Source organism: Malurus melanocephalus, unplaced genomic scaffold (genome assembly GCF_030028575.1).
Source record: "Malurus melanocephalus ecotype Western Australia unplaced genomic scaffold, MMel_1.1 scaffold_233, whole genome shotgun sequence".
Classification (NCBI taxonomy): Eukaryota; Metazoa; Chordata; class Aves; order Passeriformes; family Maluridae; genus Malurus; species Malurus melanocephalus.
Genome location: NW_026623465.1, coordinates 262,889 through 282,316, shown reverse-complemented (window position 1 = coordinate 282,316; position 19,428 = coordinate 262,889). Strand labels below are relative to the sequence as shown.

The window sequence follows — 19,428 nt, the reverse complement described above, 5'->3', positions numbered from 1 at the left end:
AGTGTCTTTACAAGCAGACTGACTCTGGGGGTAAGATAAGGCTGATACTGGGAGATAGAAGGAAACAACAGAAAGGATTTCCATAGGATTGAGTTATCCCAGACTATGTTAATAGACTACAAGAGCAGAGACACAGAGATGTGTATTGAAAGGGGGCAATGTATGATAGAAGGGGSRGGCGGGTTCCATCAGGCATTTCAGGCAGCCTGTACCTCTCAAGTACCTCAGCCAGTGGGGAAAGAGAGAGGGAACTGCGGCCGGGAAATTAGGATWAAAAGAGGCTGCGTCCTCTATTGAGTTTGAGAGACCCCATGGAAAATGCCCACGACCTCTCCCTTTATTCATGAATAAAGTTGCAGGATCCTCTGTCTCCCTTTTGGACATAAACCTCTGGTGYTTGTGGATTAATTTTCCTAACACTGCCCTCCAGCCAGCCCCTCTCCACCATGCTCCAAGACTAAGAAAACTGTTTTGAGAGGGTTAAAGCTGGCACCATTTTGTGTGTTAAATGTGTCTTCTTGGGTCCCTATCAAACAGACAKGGCTGAGGGTCAGGCATTGAGGAGGACCTGACTGCACCCTAGCATTTGCATGTGGTTTGAAGTGTTCTGTTGGAGCCTCTGCCCACCCCTGCTGTGCTCCAAGGGGTGCGGGTTCAGGCAGCAGTGGTTGTGCAGGAGCACGACCGGTGTTGATGTTGTGGGAAGGAGGCAGAGCTGCCCTTTTCGCTCRGAACATGGAGAGGACCTTTTGCTGGGGCGAAAGTCTCGGTGRTTTTGTAGCTCCTGGGCTTGGCCACATGAGCCCAAGCAGTGCAGGTGGGGGTACAGCCCCACGTCCTCCCTTGCGGGCAGAATAACTATTTAGCTATTGACATGCTGGAGGAGCTGGCATTGGTCACTCTGGAGAACACTCAGAGCCCCTTCCAGTGACTAAAGAGGCTCCAAGAAGGTTGGAGAGGAACTTTGGGTGCGGCATGTAGTGATAGGACAAGGCACAACGAAAAGAAGGCAGTTTTAGATTGGACATAAAGAAGAAGTGCCCTGAGGCGAGACACTGGCACATGTTTCACAGATCAGCTGCGGCTGCCCCATCCCTGGCAATATTCAGGGCCAAGCTGGACGGGGCACTGAGCATCCCTGTCCTGTAAGGGGGACAAGGCGGACCGCAGGACCCTTAATGGCGGCGCCCCCAACTACATCTCCCGGCGTGCTCCGCGGCGCTGCGCATGCGCCCCGCTTSGAAGCTTCCAGTCGATGCGCGAGGTGGCTGCTGGGTAGAAGACGGGCGGTCCCCTCGGCGCCATTTTGTGGCGAGGCAGTGAGAGGGGTTGCGCGGGTGTGCTCGGCGTGTGGTGCCGGACAGTGCTGTGCCGGGTGCCTGCGGATCCTGGGCGGCGGCATGGGCTCGGACAAGCGGTGAGCGGCGGCGGGAGGGTGAGGGGAGACGGGAGGAGGCGGGCAGTGGTGGGCAGTGGTGGGGGTCGCGGCGGGCGCTTCACGCTCGGCCCTCTGTGCCCCACAGGGTGAGCAGGACGGAGCGGAGCGGCCGCTATGGCTCCATCGTGGAGAGGGAGGACCGCGACGAGCGGGAGTCCCGCAGCCGGCGCAGGGATGACTACAAGAGGTCCAGTGAGGAGCGCCGCGACCGCTACGATGACTATCGCGACTACGATAGCCGAGACTACGATAGCCGAGACTACGACAGCCGCGATAGCCGAGACTGCCGCGACTACGACAGTCGAGACTACGACAGTCGAGACAGCCGGGTCTGCCGGGACTACGACAGTCGCGACAGCCGCGATTGCCGAGACTACGACAGCCGAGATTGCCGCGACTACGACAGCCGGGACAGCCGAGACTACGACAGCCGGGACAGCCGAGACTACGATTGCCGGGACTACGATAGCCGGGATTGCCGAGACTACGACAGTCGCGATAGCCGAGACTATGATAGAGACTACGACAGCCGCGATTACGATAGCCCCGAGGTGAGCGCGGCGGGCGAGCCCGGTCGGGGGCTGGGTCCGGCACTGCGGGGTGTGCGGGGCGGAGGGCACCGGGAGCGGGTGTGATCCTGCAGCGCTGGCCGAGGCCCGGGGACCGGCCCGGGGCWGGCAGCCGGTGTCAGTGTCGCTGTCCGTTCGTGTGGCACTGCGGGGATACGCTGCAGGGAATCGCGGTGGCTAATCCTGGGCGCTGATTTCCAGAGGGAGCGTGAGCGCAGGAACAGCGACAAATCAGAGGATGGGTACCATTCCGATGGCGACTACGGAGAGCACGACTACAGGAACGATATTAACGATGAAAAAGAAAGCAAGACCATCATGTTGCGTGGGCTCCCCATCACGGTTACGGAGAACGATGTGAGTACAGAGCTGTGCCTGCCTTGCCGCCAGGCAGGGCTGTGCYGGAGCGGCTGCTGCCATTTTGTTGAGCGCTGCATCATGGTGGCCTCTCTCCAGCGCYGTCGCGCTGCCATTTTGAGTCCTGAAAGCGTTTAAACTCTCAGTGTTAAATAACAGGGGTCAGTTCAATGTTAACCAGTTCATTTCAAACGGAGGAGCCCTGAATATTCGTTTTTTTCCCGCATGTTTGGTTGCTTGCCCTAAGAGTGGATTTTAAACTACCTGCTCTTTGCTGCTTTTCTATGTGGAAGGGAAGAGACAGGTTTTTTTGCTGCTTCTCCCCTTTGCTGGGAGAGGGGAGTGGGACAGAGACATAGAGGTGGCACTCGTCAGTTTTTCTGGTCTTTATCGAGGCCAGAACTTGTGACCGATGGGGTCACACACAGGCACCGAGCTCCTCAGTCGAGCACAGCCCTGCACAAAGCTGCTTTGTGTGGGCACAGCTGTGGGAGTCAAAATGGCTGCTGCTGAGCTGACGGAGCAAGTACTGACGAGCTTGGTACTTGCTTGTCTAACTTATTTAATGAAAAGATGTTAAAGTTTTAAGGTTTTTTCTGTATGGTTATTTTTTAGGTTTTTTTTTTTTTTCCTGCTGGGTTATTTTGGTTACCAAGCTACAGGCCCACGACTGTTATTTGAGGGGTAAAAGCTGAGCTATCCCAGTTTGTTTTCAGTCAGACTCCACCTCGGCCTCCAAGGTGTTCAGGCATTGATTGCTAGTGCGCAGAATGCTTTTGCACCATTTCTACAATGGAACTTTTTTTTCCATTTTTCTCCCTCTTTTTTTTTTTAATTGATTACTTGTTACCTTCCTGATACTGAGGATTCTTATTTACTGCTAAGAGAGTATATTGCTCTTAATATTTTCATGAGTGCTTGAAATAAATGGTAGGCTCCTGCATACAAATGAGACAGCCCACTCAGGCRTTACACAGAGCACTTAGAACAGTTCTTCCTTTTGAGATACTGATGTTGTAGCTCTGCAGTTGTGTAATAACTGCAACATCGTTCTGCACTTACCTTAGAGTGTAGACAATGCAYTTTGGAACTTACAGTTTAATTCTTAACACTACTTTTAGTTGTGTACACAGTTTTCTGGGGKTTTTTTTTCTGCATTTTTCTTAAAAATCTACTTGCATTGCTGGTAATATTTTAGTTAGCATATAAATGGGCACCTTTAGATAAGTTTTGATTCTGCTGAGCAGCCCTGTTGGATGAAATGTAATTTGAATTCCCTGAAAGCTGCAGAAAAACCTTTTGTCTTCTGCTTTAGAATTGAAATATTTGTTAGTGTTTCTTTTTCCTTCATGCCTCTGCACAGTGACTTATGTCACCTGTGTCGCAGCCTAAGCAGCTTTGTTACAGCTGAAGAACTGACGTCTTTTTAGCTTTTTTTTTTGATGACACATTCTTCACAAATCTACTTCATTCTGAAAAACTGTTGGAGATCTGTTAAGAGGATGAGATCTTTAGCTTAAGGCTTAGGAATATGCTCATTCCAGTGCCTTGCAGTGGAGGCTTCTCATTTTTCATTGCTATAAGCAAAGGGTATTTAGACATGCAGAGAGAGGGATACCAGCAATGTTAATATTAAAGACTTGGTGTCTAGCACAGTCTTTGCCRAATACTGCCCAAATAATCTCAGATTGCAGGGATTCAGATGATTCRGTGTCCTGAGTGAGGATTACAGTTGGTTTAGTGTGCAGCAAAAGATTATGTGGGCTCTCTGATGTCATCAATCCCCTTTTGGGTTTTCAGTAGATATTTTCTTTGTGCCTGAGATACATTTCAACACTATCTCCTGCATATGCTGTAAGGTGAGTTATTTCTGTGACTTCACCAAATTATAAAAATTTTAACTGTTCGATCAAAATCTCCTGCAGATTCGTGAGCTTATTGAGTCCTTTGAAGGTCCTCAGCCTGCAGACGTGAGGCTGATGAAAAGAAAGACAGGTGAGAGCTCTTAATCCAGTTTTTGACATCGCCTTCCTCTTCCCCAGCCCAAAAGAGTATCCAGAATTGTCCCCAAACTGCAAGCACATGCAATAAAAAAAAAAAAAAAAAAAAAAAAAAAAAAAAAAAAACAAAAAAAAAAAAAAAAAAAAAAAAAAAAAAAAAAGGTTTGCCATGGCTAAGGAATGTGGCTTTTTGGAAGACTTAGATAGCTGGTCAACATGTTAAAAGAAGTCTGTCTGCCGGGGGTTTTGTTAACAGGTATTGGTAAGTAATAATAGTATAAACCCATTTAATAGAATGTAGTCTCTTGCATGGTTACCCTTAAACATGGATTCAAATCGAGTGAAATGTAGCCAGTTAAAGGCAGCTTGGTTCCTTGCCATGGCAAAATAACGAGCAGATCCCAGCAGTTGACGTCGCATTTGTAAAGCTGCTTTGTCATGAAGTAATGAAGCAGTTGGAGAGAGATTCGCCTGTTTTAAAGGAACTGACTAACACAAGTATCCCGTCTATATCTGAATGCTGTCTCTAGGTGTAAGCCGTGGTTTCGCCTTCGTGGAGTTTTATCACTTTCAAGATGCTACCAGCTGGATGGAAGCCAATCAGGTTGCTTCACTCACCAAGTCTAGATATTCCTGAAAATGGAACAAGTCTGTACAGTTTAACAAAAAAAAAAAAAAAAGGTGGAAGGAGTGGTTTGTTCCATAATATGATTTAAAAGAATAAAAGCTTTGTATATATTAAAATTTGTAACATGTAAGGTAAAATTAGGAGAGAAAGTTCTGTTTTGGTAAAAGGTGCCATTGTTTTAAATGACTTTGTTTCCATTTAATTGGCTCATGAGGATTTGGCTAGTAGTGGATAGAAAGTGCTAGTTTGTTTCCACTTGATGTTTCTTTATCTGTTAGAAAAAACACATCTCCATGTTATGTTGGTGTTAACCCTGAAAGAGAAGCGTCAGTTCTTGGCAGTAATGTTACTCCTGTTAAAGAGGGGGAACTGGCTCTTCTGTACTAAAAAGCATGTTCATTTCAACTCAGTTAGGTAGACACTGAGTTCTCACATCTGTTAAGCTCTGTATTTTGGCTTTTTTGTTACTATCAGGATCAGGAGCCAAAATGCAGTAAGAATTCTCTGACTTGTTTTCCCATGATAYTTTCCTGTGGCACTGCAAACAGTTTCACTTCCTTGCTACTTTTTTGAGTATTCACAACCTATTTTAACAACAGAACTTAAAAATACTSTCAAAGTGAGTAAAGTGCATGAAATCACTGATTACTCTTGCACCTGAGTATTTGATGCAGTGGTCCCATGGCAGCCTGATGGCTGTCTTTCTTTGTTCATGTTATAGTAAAGAAATGGCACCGCAGTGGGATTCACGGCAGTTCCAGCAGATGGAAGTTGTCATGTGCTGTGTGCTGGAATAGTGCTTCATATGTCCTATGCTATGGTTGATTTCTCCTGCCAGAGAGCAGCCTTCAAATTCTGTTTTCCTGCTCAGGAGGGCAGGTGGCTGCAGGGCAAAGACTAATACGAAATTAAAGCTGGGCATATTTTCAGAAATTGTTTTAATATATACAAAGCTGTACTGATGCATAACTTACTGAAATACACTCAAATTCACTCCRGTAACCAGCCACCTTAGTAGTAGGGAAAACATAGCCTGTCCCCAGCAACCGGGTTGCTGACTGTTAGATGACAGAATGATGTATTGCAACTATGCCAGCAGCCTTGTTTCTATGTGTGCACATCCAGTGAGTGCTGGGCCCTCCAACCCTCCCTCCTGCCGGTAGGAGCAATGGCTTTGCCCTATTTAGTTGTGCAGAATGTGAGAGCCTTATTCATGCTACGTGCTAGATCTGTGTCAGACCCTGTTATCAAAAACACCACTGGTCCTGACACTGGTACCTCTGCAGAAAGCCAACCTGCCATAAAAATGGTTCTGCCATTGCAGTGTCTGGGGTGTGGTCTCTAATATGCACTTCCTCAGATGTGCTTCCACCTCTTTGACCAAAATATGTTGATAGCCATATTTTGAAAGGCCATTCTGCATACCCACGGTTGGCAAAGCGTGAGGCTGAGAGTCAAGGCTTCTTAATAGCTATAAATTCCTAACTCCTCTGAAGTCAGAGTGAGAGGACATGCTGAAAGCAATATGAACTTTTCCTATCCCTGGAGAAGCTTCACATGCAGTCTAGTTACTCATTTTGGAGAGCTCCTGCCTGAATGAAGAACACAAACCTCTTGTGCAGGCTTCCAATTGAACTGATGATATAGTCAAATGAAACCACTCTTGAGTTATGTTTCAGTTGATGGCACTTGTAATCCAGCCTTCAAGAAGTCTAAGCAGGGTCCCTTTGGGAGGAATTACTGTATTTTCAAGGGGACACTTCTGAAGTGTGCTTGGAAAAGTAAATCCAAATGTGGTGGTTAAAAGGTCTGGGGTGTTTTGGAGTAGGGGATGAAGTGAAGCAGTCACCTAAGGACATGTTTCAAAAGTCGTTCAGTGCAATACCAGAAGTGAATAGAAATGTGGGGGCAAAGAGACTCCTAAAAACGTGTTAATCCTGACCGCAGCAGATTAGGACTTTGTCTCCTTCGAGACACTTTCTGGTTCCTTGTCAGCGTTTAGTGTTTGGCAGCTTTTTCAACACTCCCTGATTCCGTTTATCTTGGCTCCACATCCCATTCTCTTACTGCCCTCGTCCTCCTCTCTGCAGGATTGGATGGGCAGGGTGTAGGTGGCGGTGGTTGTCCTCCACATCCTCCCCATATGTTGTCCATTTAATTCAGGAGCACTGATTCCTCCGAAGGGTGCTCTGCCATGGGAAAATGGACATATGCGTCTTGATACAGGAATAATTGAAACCACTTTTTTTGCAGAAAAAGCTGGTGATTCAGGGGAAGCAGATTGCAATGCACTACAGCAACCCAAGGCCTAAATTTGAGGACTGGCTTTGCAACAAGGTACAATACATGTTTTTATGGAAGMGTTTGTCTTGGCTCTAGACCTCTCCACTTGCTCAGTGAAAGTGACACCTGAATCAAACCTACTTCTGCTCCTCATAAATTTTAATTACTCCCCATCGTGTGTTCCCATTTAACATTGTGCTTTTTACAGTAGTCACTGTGGCTGGGATTGTCAGCTAAAGACCAYACAGTTAAAATTACTAATTTGGGATGACTAGGGAAAAAGTAGCTGGGATGTACTGAAAAGCAGCTGTGGTGCAGATAAGGGTTACTTTCGATGCTCTGGATTATTCTGGTGGGTTTAGCTTCATTGTGTTACTTTGTGTGAATGTCTGGGTTTTGTTAGTGTRCAGCAAATGAAGCATTGTAAAAGTTATTCAGGTTCTTACTAGGCTTCTCTTGTTTGTCACAGTGCTGCCTTTACAACTTCAGAAGGAGGCTAAAATGCTTCCGCTGTGGAGCGGATAAATTCGGTACGTTGCCACAATCTCTTTGATTGTGTTTGGTTTTGTGGGAAACTTTSTGGCTAATGTAGGAAGCAGAGTTCCATGTAGGTCTTAGACTGGCTTGTGAAATGGTGAGTTTAAAGTAAATGAACCATGTTGTGACTTTAAGTATTTTCTCTTCTTCCAAAGATTCAGAACAGGAGGTACCCCCTGGAGCAGCAGAAGCCGTTCAGTCGGTGGATTATTACTGTGATAGTAAGTGATCTTTGTCTTATGCTAGAACGCAAGATGTAAACACAGGTACTAAAAATCCTTCCTGTACCTCAGCCTGCCAGCTGAAGGACTTGAAATATTCTGCAGAGCCATAGTATGCACTTCTAATGTTGTACTTTTTCTCTTTAGCTATCATCCTCCGGAACATTGCTCCTCACACAGTRGTGGAATCCATCATGACTGCCTTGTCTCCATATGCATCTCTGGCAGTCAATAATATTCGTCTTATCAAAGACAAGCAGACYCAGCAGAACAGAGGCTTTGCATTTGTGCAGCTGTCTTCTGCCATGGTGAGGACCTTAGTGATGTTCTGGAGTAAAACAGCTAGTTAATGTCSTTCGCTCCCTGCAGTATTCAGAGCCCTGAGCTGTCTGAAGGACTGGCCCCATTCAGGGAGGGTGATGGACACAGTGTGTCAAAGCTGATAATCAGTATGTGCTGTTTCAAAGAAGGTGGTGGGATGTTGGGAGCACATTGAAAAGCTATTTTTGTAGCAGAGTGCTGTTCTGGATTGCAGCCTAGCTTTGTGTTTGAATTGCAAAAATACTTCTGTGGGATCCTACTTTACTGACAGATTCTAAGATCTGGGGCATACAGTGTGGGAGTAGGTGCATAGATTTAGGCTTCTTCCACCTTGAGAGGAGGAGGCAGATGTTTCTCTTCTCAGCAGTATCCAGTGCGAAGGCGAAGGGACAGCAGAATCCTATTCTCAAGGATATGCAAGGATAGGACAATAGRCAACAGCCATAAATTGAAATTCAGAAATTTGCTGTGAGATACAAGAGCCTTCTAAGTTTCAGGGAGGTCATATGCTGGCAGGGGGTTCCTGAAAGGCAGTGAATCTGTTCCTGGAGGTGCATGTGACACTGAGGGATGTGTAGTGGTGGACTTGGCAGTGGTGAGTTAACAGTTGGACTTGATGATTTTAAAGGTCAGTTCCAACCTAAATAATTCAGTGAGTCTGTGCATCAAACTCAAGAAGCAGTGTGATCTGTTTGTACCTGCTTTAGTTGGAGGAAAGCAGATGGTTGGATTGAAACAGGTGCCTGATCTCATTTTTTGCTGATGACCCGTTTGGAGTAATTTGGGTCTCGATAAAGCTAAGATTTTAGAACATACTTAATATTTAGTGACCACAGAAAATGCTTAGTATTTTCACATGGGTTGTTACGGGTCTCACTGTAATCTTATGGATGTGTGCAATACGAGGAGATGGAGGTGGCTTTACATCTTTAGCTGGTTTTGGCAGCTGTATGTGAGTGAAAAGGTGTGAGTTTTGGGAACTCTGAGTCCCTCTCATTAAACTGCCTCTTGTAGTAATGAGTATTTTTTGTTACAGGATGCTTCTCAACTGCTACAGATTTTACAAAGTCTTCAGCCACCGTTAAAAATTGATGGCAAAACAATTGGTGTTGACTTTGCTAAGAGCGCCAGAAAGTGAGTTGCAATAGCAGTCAGTTACATTTTTGGATTTTGCTCTTTTTTTCATTCGTGCAGCCCCCATTCCATTTATATTTGAAGTTTCTTGTTACTCAGGCCTTTATTACGCTAATTTTAACTCCAGAGTTTTGCTTCCCTTAAGTCGCTTTTGTTGCATGCATCCTGCTCTTCACTGTCTATGAGGAGAGTGAAAGCAGTGTTCCCCACACCCCTATTTCCAGTCCTCTGAAGATAACGCCGTAACTGTTTGTGTGCACAGTACATTTGTTTCCTTGGAGACCTCCTGACTTGTTACTGACTGTACAACAATGAACCTGAAGTTCCTTTACTTGCCAAGCAGTGTTTTGGCTCATTCATTGCATTCCAAATGTTTTATAGCTGCCAAGAAATACATGTGTAAGGGCAGAYTCCACTGCTTGCATAGGGAGACACTTGAACCAAAATCAGTACTTACTCAGTTGCCTGATTTTTGTGATTGCAGGGACCTGCTTCTCCCAGATGGTAACAGAGTTAGCGCCTTCTCTGTGGCAAGTACAGCCATTGCTGCAGCCCAGTGGTCATCCACTCAGGTATGATTTGGAGATACTTATAGTCCTGCTTTCCTGAAAAATGAAAATGCAGACCATGTAATTGCCCTTGCTGCCCACTTGCTTTTTTGAACTGTTTAATCTCAAGTCCAGCCATGACACATCTAGTCCACAATCAGTTTAGAGCCTAAGCAGTGGGGTGCATGAAATTCTSTAATGAAGCAGTTTACCCGTCCCTGACAAAAATTACCTTCTTGAATTTCAGCCACAGACTGGAGAGGGCAGCACCCTTGACTACAACTACCTCCAGTCAGGGCAGGATGGATACTCACAGTATGCTCAGGTCAGTAGTAGAGATTGTGCTCTAAGCAGTAGGTTGTCATAACCTGGGTATGCCAGTTATACAACTTGTGTTGTCATTCATTTCCCTTTGCAGTATTCCCAGGATTATCAGCAGTACTACCAAAATCAAGGAGGAGTGTTGGACACAGACACAGCTACCATATCAGGTAGTGTTTCCAGCATCTAAGAAGCAATTGTGCATAATGATAATTTTGCAGTAGCTATAGTATTTTGCCTCAGCTTTTATGTTATTTTGTTGTGTAAAAGAAGACTTGGCTCATTTGCTCTGAGGATGTCTTGAATGCATTAGTAGAGAACTGTAACMGATTTATTGAAGTAGAACCTCTCATGCAAGATGAGAGAGAAGCCTCTTTCAGACCATTGACAAAGGCCTTGAACTTACGAGAGCAGTGTAAGCAGCTCTGACAGTGTTCAGCACCAACAGCTGTAGAGGCCAGGAATTGCTGACTTTGGGAGCAGAATATTTCCTCCTGAAAAGGAAACTATTCCTTGGCTGGGCAGAAAATACCCACTGTGTATCTATCTCCTTTTGAACATTTATTGCCTTGTTTGGTTGCTGGAGCTGGAATTAGTCGCTGAAACTATAAACAAAGTAATTTTTGCCCTAGGATGCAGTRCTGTTTTACAAATTACTTGGCTTATGCGTTGCTGCTCTCTTTTGGCAGGAGCTCCGGTCACTACCACCACAGCTGCAGTTGTGTCCCAGAGTCCTCAGCTGTATAATCAGCAGACAAACTCACCTGACTCTCCGGTAATTACAGCACTGATTATTCCTTTCTTTCAAAGCCTGGGATATGTGGTTTAGCTGTAGCCTTTTCTTTTTGAAGTGGGTGGTACAGCAAAGCTTGTGAGTGTCCATGAGTTAGTCACAGTGCCTGTGGTCATAAGTCACCTGCCATTTCTTCTCTCTGATGGTTTTGTTCTTTGCTGTAGGTAAGTACCAAGCATGCTGGTGAGGAGGAGTTAGCTGTCGTACGTGTGGGGTGTGCTGCACATGCCTTGGCTTGCTGTCCTTGTTTTCTTGGTGACAGATTTTCTAATTGAGGTTTCTGGTTTGGGTTTTTTTCAGACACAATCAGCACCACCTACCACTAGCACTCAGGCACAGGCAGCTCCTCCGACTGGCGTAGTGCCTGGAACCAAGTACGGTAAGTGCTCGGTTGCTTCTCTTGGGGACAAGTTTCTGTCACTGTAGCAAGAGAGACTCGGCTTTGGCCAAGTGCTCCATCACCGTGTCGTGGTGAAGCTGCCCCTGGAGAGCGTTGGCTGCACGGGTGGTTAAGAGCCCTTTACAGACGTGTCTGCCGTCGTGGCTGCTATAATCTCCGAATTTTACCTGAAATGTAGAAAGATACCTGTCTGAATTCGTCTGGAACGACCATGTCCCACACTTTAATTTTTTTACAGCTGTCCCTGATACTTCCACCTACCAATATGATGAATCTTCAGGATATTATTATGATCCTATAACAGGGCTCTACTATGATCCTAATTCCCAGGTAAACACAAGTTCTTCCCACATGTCTTAACTGTTAAGGTCCATTAGTTCCCTATATCTCATCATATGAGTGACATTTGAAGTGCACAACATACCAAATGTTGCAGATAACTCTCAGCAGTGTGTGTAGGGCTGGGACTTGATTTCCCTGTGGTATAGCCCTGCATTTTTCTCTCCTTTTCCTTAATTTTCCTCCACATTTGGCCCATATAGGATTAGCACTTGTCACAGCCACTGTAACTGAGCTATTTCGTTGCGGAGTGCACCCAGCTCTGGGCTCTGGTGGGTCGTCTCTTGGGAGAAGCAAAAGGTTCTCCATAGTGCTGTTGGGCAGAGCCGCYTGTGTTTGGGGACAGAGGCTTCAGCCACTTCCTGCCTTTTGACTCCTCTGTGGAGTCTGCAAAACTTTGTTGGACTCTACAAAACGCCTTCCYGTGCGATGCACTAGTGTGAATCAGCTTGCTTGGGTTCTCCCGTGGACACTGAGCTTGTGTGAGTTGTTTAACTGTCTCCCTCTCCTTCCCTCTGGCAGTATTACTACAATGCCTTAACCCAGCAGTACCTGTACTGGGATGGCGAGAAGGAGACCTACATGCCTGCAGCAGAAGGTGTCTCGTACCAACAGACAGCTACAACAACCACCACCAAAGAAGTGAAAGAGAAGAAGGAGAAGCCTAAAAGTAAAACAGCCCAACAGGTAAAAGGCAGAATGGAATCATAACTGGAATAAAGTATTTTCTGTGGAACAGGATAATAYTTGTCCTTGTTCATGACAAAGGAAATCCTAGGTTACTCAGTGGGGTGCGTGCCTTCAATTTGCAGGCATTGCAGGGGGTTGAGGAGAGGTGGAGTTGGCGAGGCTTCAGTGCAGAAATAAGCTCTGCATAGGAGGACTGCTTATGGAATCCTGCCAGGATCAGTGGGAGTATAACTGAGCCGTCACTTAGAGGATTAGTTTGATAAGAAGGGTTTGTACAGTAAAAGCAGCAAGCTGCAGTATCTTTGAACACTGTATACAGGGAAACAGCTGCACTACATCCAGTGTCCCGTGGTTTAAAAATAAAAGGTAGTGGGTTGACATATTCTGAAACTGCATGTGAGCTTGAATGTGTGTCATAAGAGATTGATAGCTTTGAGAGGAGCTGTATGAGCAAACCRCTCTGCATTTCAGATTGCTAAAGACATGGAACGCTGGGCAAAGAGTTTGAACAAGCAGAAGGAGAACTTCAAGAACAGCTTCCARCCACTGAGTACCAGAGAGGAGGAGCGGAAGGAGTCAGCAGCTGCAGATGCAGGCTTTGCCCTCTTTGAGAAAAAGGTGAAAGTGCTGGCAGTGGTGTATGGTGGGGAATTGTGTTGACAGAGAGCCCCATGCTCATGGCGTTCTTGTCTCATCCAGGGAGCTCTGTCTGAGCGACAGCAGATCTTGCCAGAGGTGTTGAAAAACGGGGATGATGAAAATCCTTTAAAGGTGAGTATGGTAGAGGACCTCTAGCCAACACTTGCTTTCCAGCCTRGGTTTCCATAGCATTATCTGTAAAAACTGGTCCTGGTGGTTGCAGTGCTGTGCTGCAAGTGCAGTAGGCTGGGAGACGGGGATGTGCACTGAGGACAGCTGTGRTTCTTTCTAGCCGTGAGCTCAGTTGAGGTTTTGAGGTTTCTACATGTGCTGTACTTAAAAGCCTTGTTTGGCTAGTGGGAGCTGTGGCAGGCAGCTGTGGTATGTGTTTCTTTTGAGTCGCAGTGCTGTAAAAGTGTGGGCCCAGTACTTAYTAGAACAGGGACCCTCGCAACAGAGATTGTAGAGAAGGCTGAAATACTGAACACCTTTGTTTGTGTCTTCACTGCCAAGGCCCAGCCCTTAAGAACCCTGACTCAGGGGAGTATGAGGGTAACAGRGCACTGGAACAGGCTTTCTGGACAGGCTGTGGAGATACTCAGAGATCATGAGGACACAGTCCTGAGCAGTGTGTGCTAATGGGGGGATGCTGCTTAAGTGGAGATTTTAGACTAGATGACTTCCAGTGGTCCTGTCCAACCTCAGCCTTCCTGTGATTTCATCCTTAATGGGAGCATGCTGTTCCTTCTGTGATAAACATCTGCAGCCTGTGTTCCCTCTCTGTCCTCTCTGARCTGTGGTGGCACTGTTGCACACCCCTTAACGCTGTCCTTGCTTTCAGCGTGGCCTTGTGGCTGCCTACAGTGGTGACAGTGACAATGATGAAGACTTACTGGAAAGAATGGAGAATGAGGAGGAGAAGCTGACTGACTGGAAGAAGATGGCTTGTCTGCTGTGTAGAAGACAGTTCCCAAACAAAGATGCGCTGATTCGGCACCAGCAGCTGTCCGATTTGCACAAGGTAGTTACACTGTGTGATGAGGAAAATACTTGTTTGTCARTGTGTAAACCAAAGCCATGAGGCACGCTATGGTTTGGAAAATACTTCTCTCAAAGCAAAAATGTACAAGTGGATTGTTGCTCTCCCAAAAGTCAGCTACTTTATTTAAAAAGAGCTGTTATGCATTTCATGTTGTCAAAGTGAACCTCTCTTCTTGTTTCAGCAAAACATGGATATCTATAGGAGATCAAAGCTTTCTGAACAGGAACTTGAAGCCTTGGAACTGCGTGAGAGAGAGGTCAGTGTTGAGATGAGCCAGATGAGTAGCTAATGGAAAACCTGCACAGGTGATCTGTTGAGCTCTCCTTATCCTGACACACGTCACTCGAGATAATCCTTGTAAGCCAACCCCTTTTCCAGTCAAGGTTCAGAGCTCCCCTGTTACGTGGAGAGAAGTGTCCCATATCCCACAGATGTGGCTTAGCAGGGAGGGGTCATTCCACCTCCAGCTCACGGCTGCCACACTGGGACTAGAAACCTTCAAGTTTCTTCCTGCTCCAGTGCTGGTTCAGATGGTGCTCCAGGGACTTGTGTCTGGGGTTCTGCTGTCTGTGGTGTTAGTTTTAGTGGGCTGCAGTGCACACCRTTCTGTAGTAGCAGGTGTTTATCTGACTCTCTTGAAATCCATGCTAACTGTAGTTGCTTTATGTAGATGAAATACAGAGACAGAGCAGCTGAGAGGCGGGAAAAGTACGGCATCCCTGAGCCCCCAGAGCCTAAGCGTAAGAAGGTCTACGATGCAGGCACAGTGTAAGTATCTGAAAGCTCCTCAGCAATTGCCTTAGTGCACTGTGAGCAGTGAGTGTAACTTGTTSACTTGTCTCTTCTTCCTGCAGGAATTACGAGCAGCCCACAAAAGATGGCCTTGACAACAGTAATATAGGGAACAAGATGCTACAGGCCATGGGCTGGAGGGAAGGTTCAGGCTTGGGAAGAAAATGTCAGGGCATCACAGCACCCATTGAGGTAAGTAAAGAGGGGTTTCTCCTTGAGGAAATTTGGTGCCTTTGTTTTTTTCTTTTTTTAACCARAAGCATTTGCTGCTGGAAAACTCAGGAATAAACTGTGCCAGCTACAGCAAAGCTGCCTCTGTTTGTGCTGGCTCCTCTTCGTGTTTGTCCCATCAGATGCTGAAGCAGAGGCAGGGCTTCTTTTTCCCTTTGGCACTTGAATCCTGAGGCATTGTGGCCCCAGTACCCCAAGAAGGGCTGCCCTCTTTCCAGCTGTTGACTTTCCTAGTCTTGCCTATTCTCCTGGTTGTGCTGTTGGGAACTGTTGTGTGCATTTTGGGTGGGGTCAGAGTAGCACAAAGCCAGTAAAGATGGGGTGTTGTGTGTACTTCAGTCTCTTGGTGTCCATGTTGGTATTCATGGCTGTGAAGATCCTCAGAGAAGCTTGGGAAGCTGCCTGGAGTGTTGGTATCTTTGGTGGTGGTCTGGCTGCTTGCAGCAAAGCTGAAGTGTGGTCTCTTCCCCTGCAGGCCCAAGTACGAATGAGAGGAGCTGGCTTGGGAGCCAAGGGCAGCTCCTACGGCGTCTCCACGGCAGACTCATACAAAGATGCGGTGCGGAAAGCCATGTTCGCTCGCTTCACGGAGATGGAGTAACTCCTCTGGCCTGCAGAGCACTTCCTTGTTAGCAAGAACTGACTGTTAAACTCCATAGCCTTGGTGACCTGGCTGTATTCTGCTTTGGTTTAGAGTTGACCATTTCATTCCCTTGGACRTTGTTCCCTGCTCGGCATGTAACAAACACTTCCATGAGCAGATTGTTTGAACTGACCCAACTTCATGCTGGAGAGCTTCTGGTTAGACCAAAGGGGATGGCTGAACTTTGTATGGTCGTGTATATAGTGTAATGTATTCCATGTTTTAGCGTTGTTGTCCAGATGCTCCTCCTGCCCCCTGGAGCAGCAGCAGGACCTGTTAGCTGTGCTTTCAAACTTGTCTCTGCTCTCCTTTTGTTGTATTGTCTGTCTGGATTTTTTTGGAGAATTTTCCTGTACATTTTGTATGATACATCTTTGTATAGACTTTTTGAAGACTTTGATTATAGGTGCCAATTTGGCTCATTTCCAAATGAAATACATCCAAAAATTATCCTATTTCTGTTTCTCAGTGGGTGAATGAAGTATTGAGTTGCCAATGCTACTTGTCCTTTCTGTCGTTCTGCTTCTTTGATGAGATTTCATCCTGGAGTCTCCGTTCCATGCAGCTCCACTCGCCTCCCTCCTTTCATCCCTGTKCTGTACCTTGTTCTTTGCGTCTTTCTCACAACTCCAGCATRGACGGTGGCTGGTGGAGCATCAGAYCTCTSTGTAGCCCTTCCTGCCRCCACTGTAGGAGCAGGAGAGGACCAGCAGCAGTGTCTGCAGCTGCCCAGGAGCCCCTTGGTGTTACCTGCTGGTCCTGTGGTGGGCTGGGGGCTGGCGGGGAGGGTAGTGACCCTTGTGACATTTCTGGGGAGGTTCCAGTGTGCCCCCCTCTGGCTTACCTCGATGCTTTGGGGAGCTGCTGCAGGCTGGGTGATGAGAGGATGATGCTCAACAGAGGTGTCCTGCAGCTGTCCCGTCCCTGATTTTCTGTTCCTCTGCCTGTGCCTTGTACACACTCCTTCCCAAGAGCCAGGATGAGCAGAGGGGGCTCACTCATGCTGTTGGCTGTGGGCTTTGCTCAGCCTCCACACAAAGCTGAGCCAGCAGTGGCCTTTCCTACTGTCCAGGTGGGCACAGAAAGGAKTAGAATGAAGCACGAGCAGCTTCGCCACTCACCTTTGGTGCCAAGCCCTGAGAGTTGAGGCCARCATCCTGTGGCTGCTCTTTGGAGTGGGTGAATCCTGCTTTGCCGGCTGCTGCAGCTGCCTCTGTGCCCCTGTTGCACCGTCAGGCTGCTGCCTCATTTTTGAGGGATGCCTGGCTTGGGGTGAKCTGAAATGGGGAATCCCTCCACCCTGCCTTGGGACTGGAACTGCAGCGCTTGGGGTCCGTGCCCGAGTGCCCCGGCCATTCCACCAGGTGGCAGGCGTGGCCCGGCTGTGACTGCCTGTCGTGGCGTTTGCCCTCTGCGGGGCTGCCGAGCATTGCCCAGGCTCCAGGGCTTCGTCCTAGAGTSACGTTCCCTCTTCAGCTCCACAGARGAAGCCGGGTGGCTTGAAACAACGTAAAAGTGCCAGCTCCCTGCCCCAGGTTCCCTGCAGGGTCATGGCAGGGATGGCAGCCCTGGTGCACTGCGAGGCGGCCCCGTGTGCCTGTGGCAGCCTCCCCCCGCCCCCGTATGTCCCAGCTGGCAACGCAGCGAAGTGCTTTGCAGCTCTGGGCTGTAAATGGGGGGGTCTGTTTCCCAGYAGGTGGGTTCGATGGATCGATAAAGTGCATTTGTGTAGCTCAGCTTCTTCCCAGCCCATCGATCCCTGTCCCAGCGCATCCTCCTGAGCAGGGGTGATGCTGCGGGCACGGGGGGAGGGCCTGCAGTGGGCAGAGCACAGTGTTCTGGCTCTGGCTGGCTTCTGTCAGGTTCACTGCTTGCTGCAGCAAAGTGCTGCCCCGGTGCCAGGAGCTGAGCCAGCTCCAGCTGGTCCCTCCTGCAGAACAGGCAATGGGGAGCCGGGAGCATGGCCTGGGGGCACAGGGAGCTGCTCATGGGGATAWTGCTACAATGGGGTGCCCAAAAAAGGGTCCCTTCCTGGGGCAAGGAGTGGGTAGAGTCCTGGGCTTGCAGCCACCCGCTCTTGGTTAGATGAGTGAAAGCCCCSCTTCCTGGGTGAAGGTGTTGCTGCTGGATGCCCAGGGAGCAGGAGAAGCTGGGGGAACATGCAGCCCCCCCTCCCAGCCATGCCCCCATGCCCCATGCCAGGCRCTGGAGCAGGACATGGAGGCAGTGCCGCCAGCCAGCACCCGCGCCTCCAATTTAGGCAGCGCAGYGCGGCTGTTCGTGACTGAATGCACYGTGGCCCACTGCCTTCAGAGGGACATGGTGTCCCTTCCTCCCCGGGGACCGACCTCTGTGGGGGCGGGAGGACAAGCCATGGGATGGGGCCAGCCCCAGAAGTGTGCAGTGATGAGGCAGGATCCCCCTCGGAGCAGGGGGGAGCTGCCTTGGGCATAGCTTGCAGGGGTGCCTGTGCACCAACCCCACTGGGACTGAGCAGCTGAGCCAGAGCCTGATGCAGGGTGCCCCRAAAAGATGCCTGGCCATGGTCAGAATGTTGGGGGCTGAAGCTGGTCCCACCAGGAATGCAGAGGGACACAGCACACTGGAGAGAGACTTGCGTAGCCAGGCAGTGGCAGGAGGACATGCAGAGCASTCCCTGGGTAGGGAGAGATTCACTGCACCTCTGTGCTTTGGTTTCCCTATTGCTGAGCAGCCACAAGGTCTTTCTGTGGCTGACAATGGAAAAGTAAAGGCACCAAGCCCCAGAGCAGGTGGAGACCCCAGGCTAGRGGGCAAAGCAGAGACACCCAAAGGGATCCTTTACCTTGGGCAATAGGTACGTGAGAGCAGCCAGGGGCTCCTTCCAGGCACAGGGCAGCTGTGGGATAACTTCTAGGGTCTTGGGTCCAAAAGGGCTGCAGCTCCTTCCAGCACCTCCAATATGCAGAATCTAAGGCCCCTGTTGGTGTGATTTTAAAGTTGGGGATTTTTCTGGCTGGCTTTCAGCATTATTAATATTAAAACTCCCAAGCCTTCTATGTCCTGGCTTTCCAGGAGGCCTCTGGAGTATTGTGAGCTCCTGCACGCTAATTGAGGCGAGGAAACCAGCCAAATCATCAGTGTGAACAGCTTTTCTCCTGAGTATTCCTTAATCGCTGGAGTTACCAACCCGTGGCGGAGCTCAGCACTCTGCATGGCCAGCCCCAGGCCTGMCTTGCTCACTTGCACAGTCACAGAAATAAATGCTGCTGGCAGGCAGGARCACATCCTTGTGCCGCTGGTTGGGGCTGCCAGAGGCCCCAGGACTGTGTGGATTGAGTTGGTTTTCCTGCATTTCCCCTGCCAGAAAGCCTCCTGTGCCCAGCAGGACAGGCACAGAGAGAGCCGTGACCTGGGACCACCTTGGCTGTGAGTGTGCCAAGTGTCAGCCACAGCCAGGCACCCACAGCTCCGCAGGGTTTGGATCCTGATGGGGTCTGAAGGGGATCTGAAGAGGGAGGTG

General features: G+C 48.3%; 1 protein-coding gene across 1 annotated transcript; it reads left to right on the top strand.

Moving 5' to 3' along the window:
* Nucleotides 1-1,272: 1,272 nt before the first annotated feature.
* Nucleotides 1,273-16,437, top strand: RBM5 (RNA binding motif protein 5). The gene is made up of 24 exons (XM_057374832.1): nucleotides 1,273-1,417; nucleotides 1,524-1,989; nucleotides 2,209-2,364; nucleotides 4,290-4,359; nucleotides 4,895-4,968; nucleotides 7,246-7,329; nucleotides 7,745-7,805; nucleotides 7,968-8,033; nucleotides 8,181-8,341; nucleotides 9,391-9,488; nucleotides 9,973-10,060; nucleotides 10,284-10,361; nucleotides 10,455-10,527; nucleotides 11,047-11,132; nucleotides 11,451-11,529; nucleotides 11,789-11,880; nucleotides 12,412-12,576; nucleotides 13,051-13,197; nucleotides 13,279-13,350; nucleotides 14,060-14,239; nucleotides 14,442-14,516; nucleotides 14,931-15,028; nucleotides 15,115-15,244; nucleotides 15,759-16,437. The coding sequence occupies exons 1-24, from the start codon at nucleotides 1,401-1,403 to the stop codon at nucleotides 15,882-15,884; spliced, it is 2,742 nt and encodes a 913-aa protein (XP_057230815.1). The 5' UTR covers nucleotides 1,273-1,400; the 3' UTR covers nucleotides 15,885-16,437.
* The last annotated feature ends 2,991 nt before the right edge of the window (nucleotides 16,438-19,428 follow it).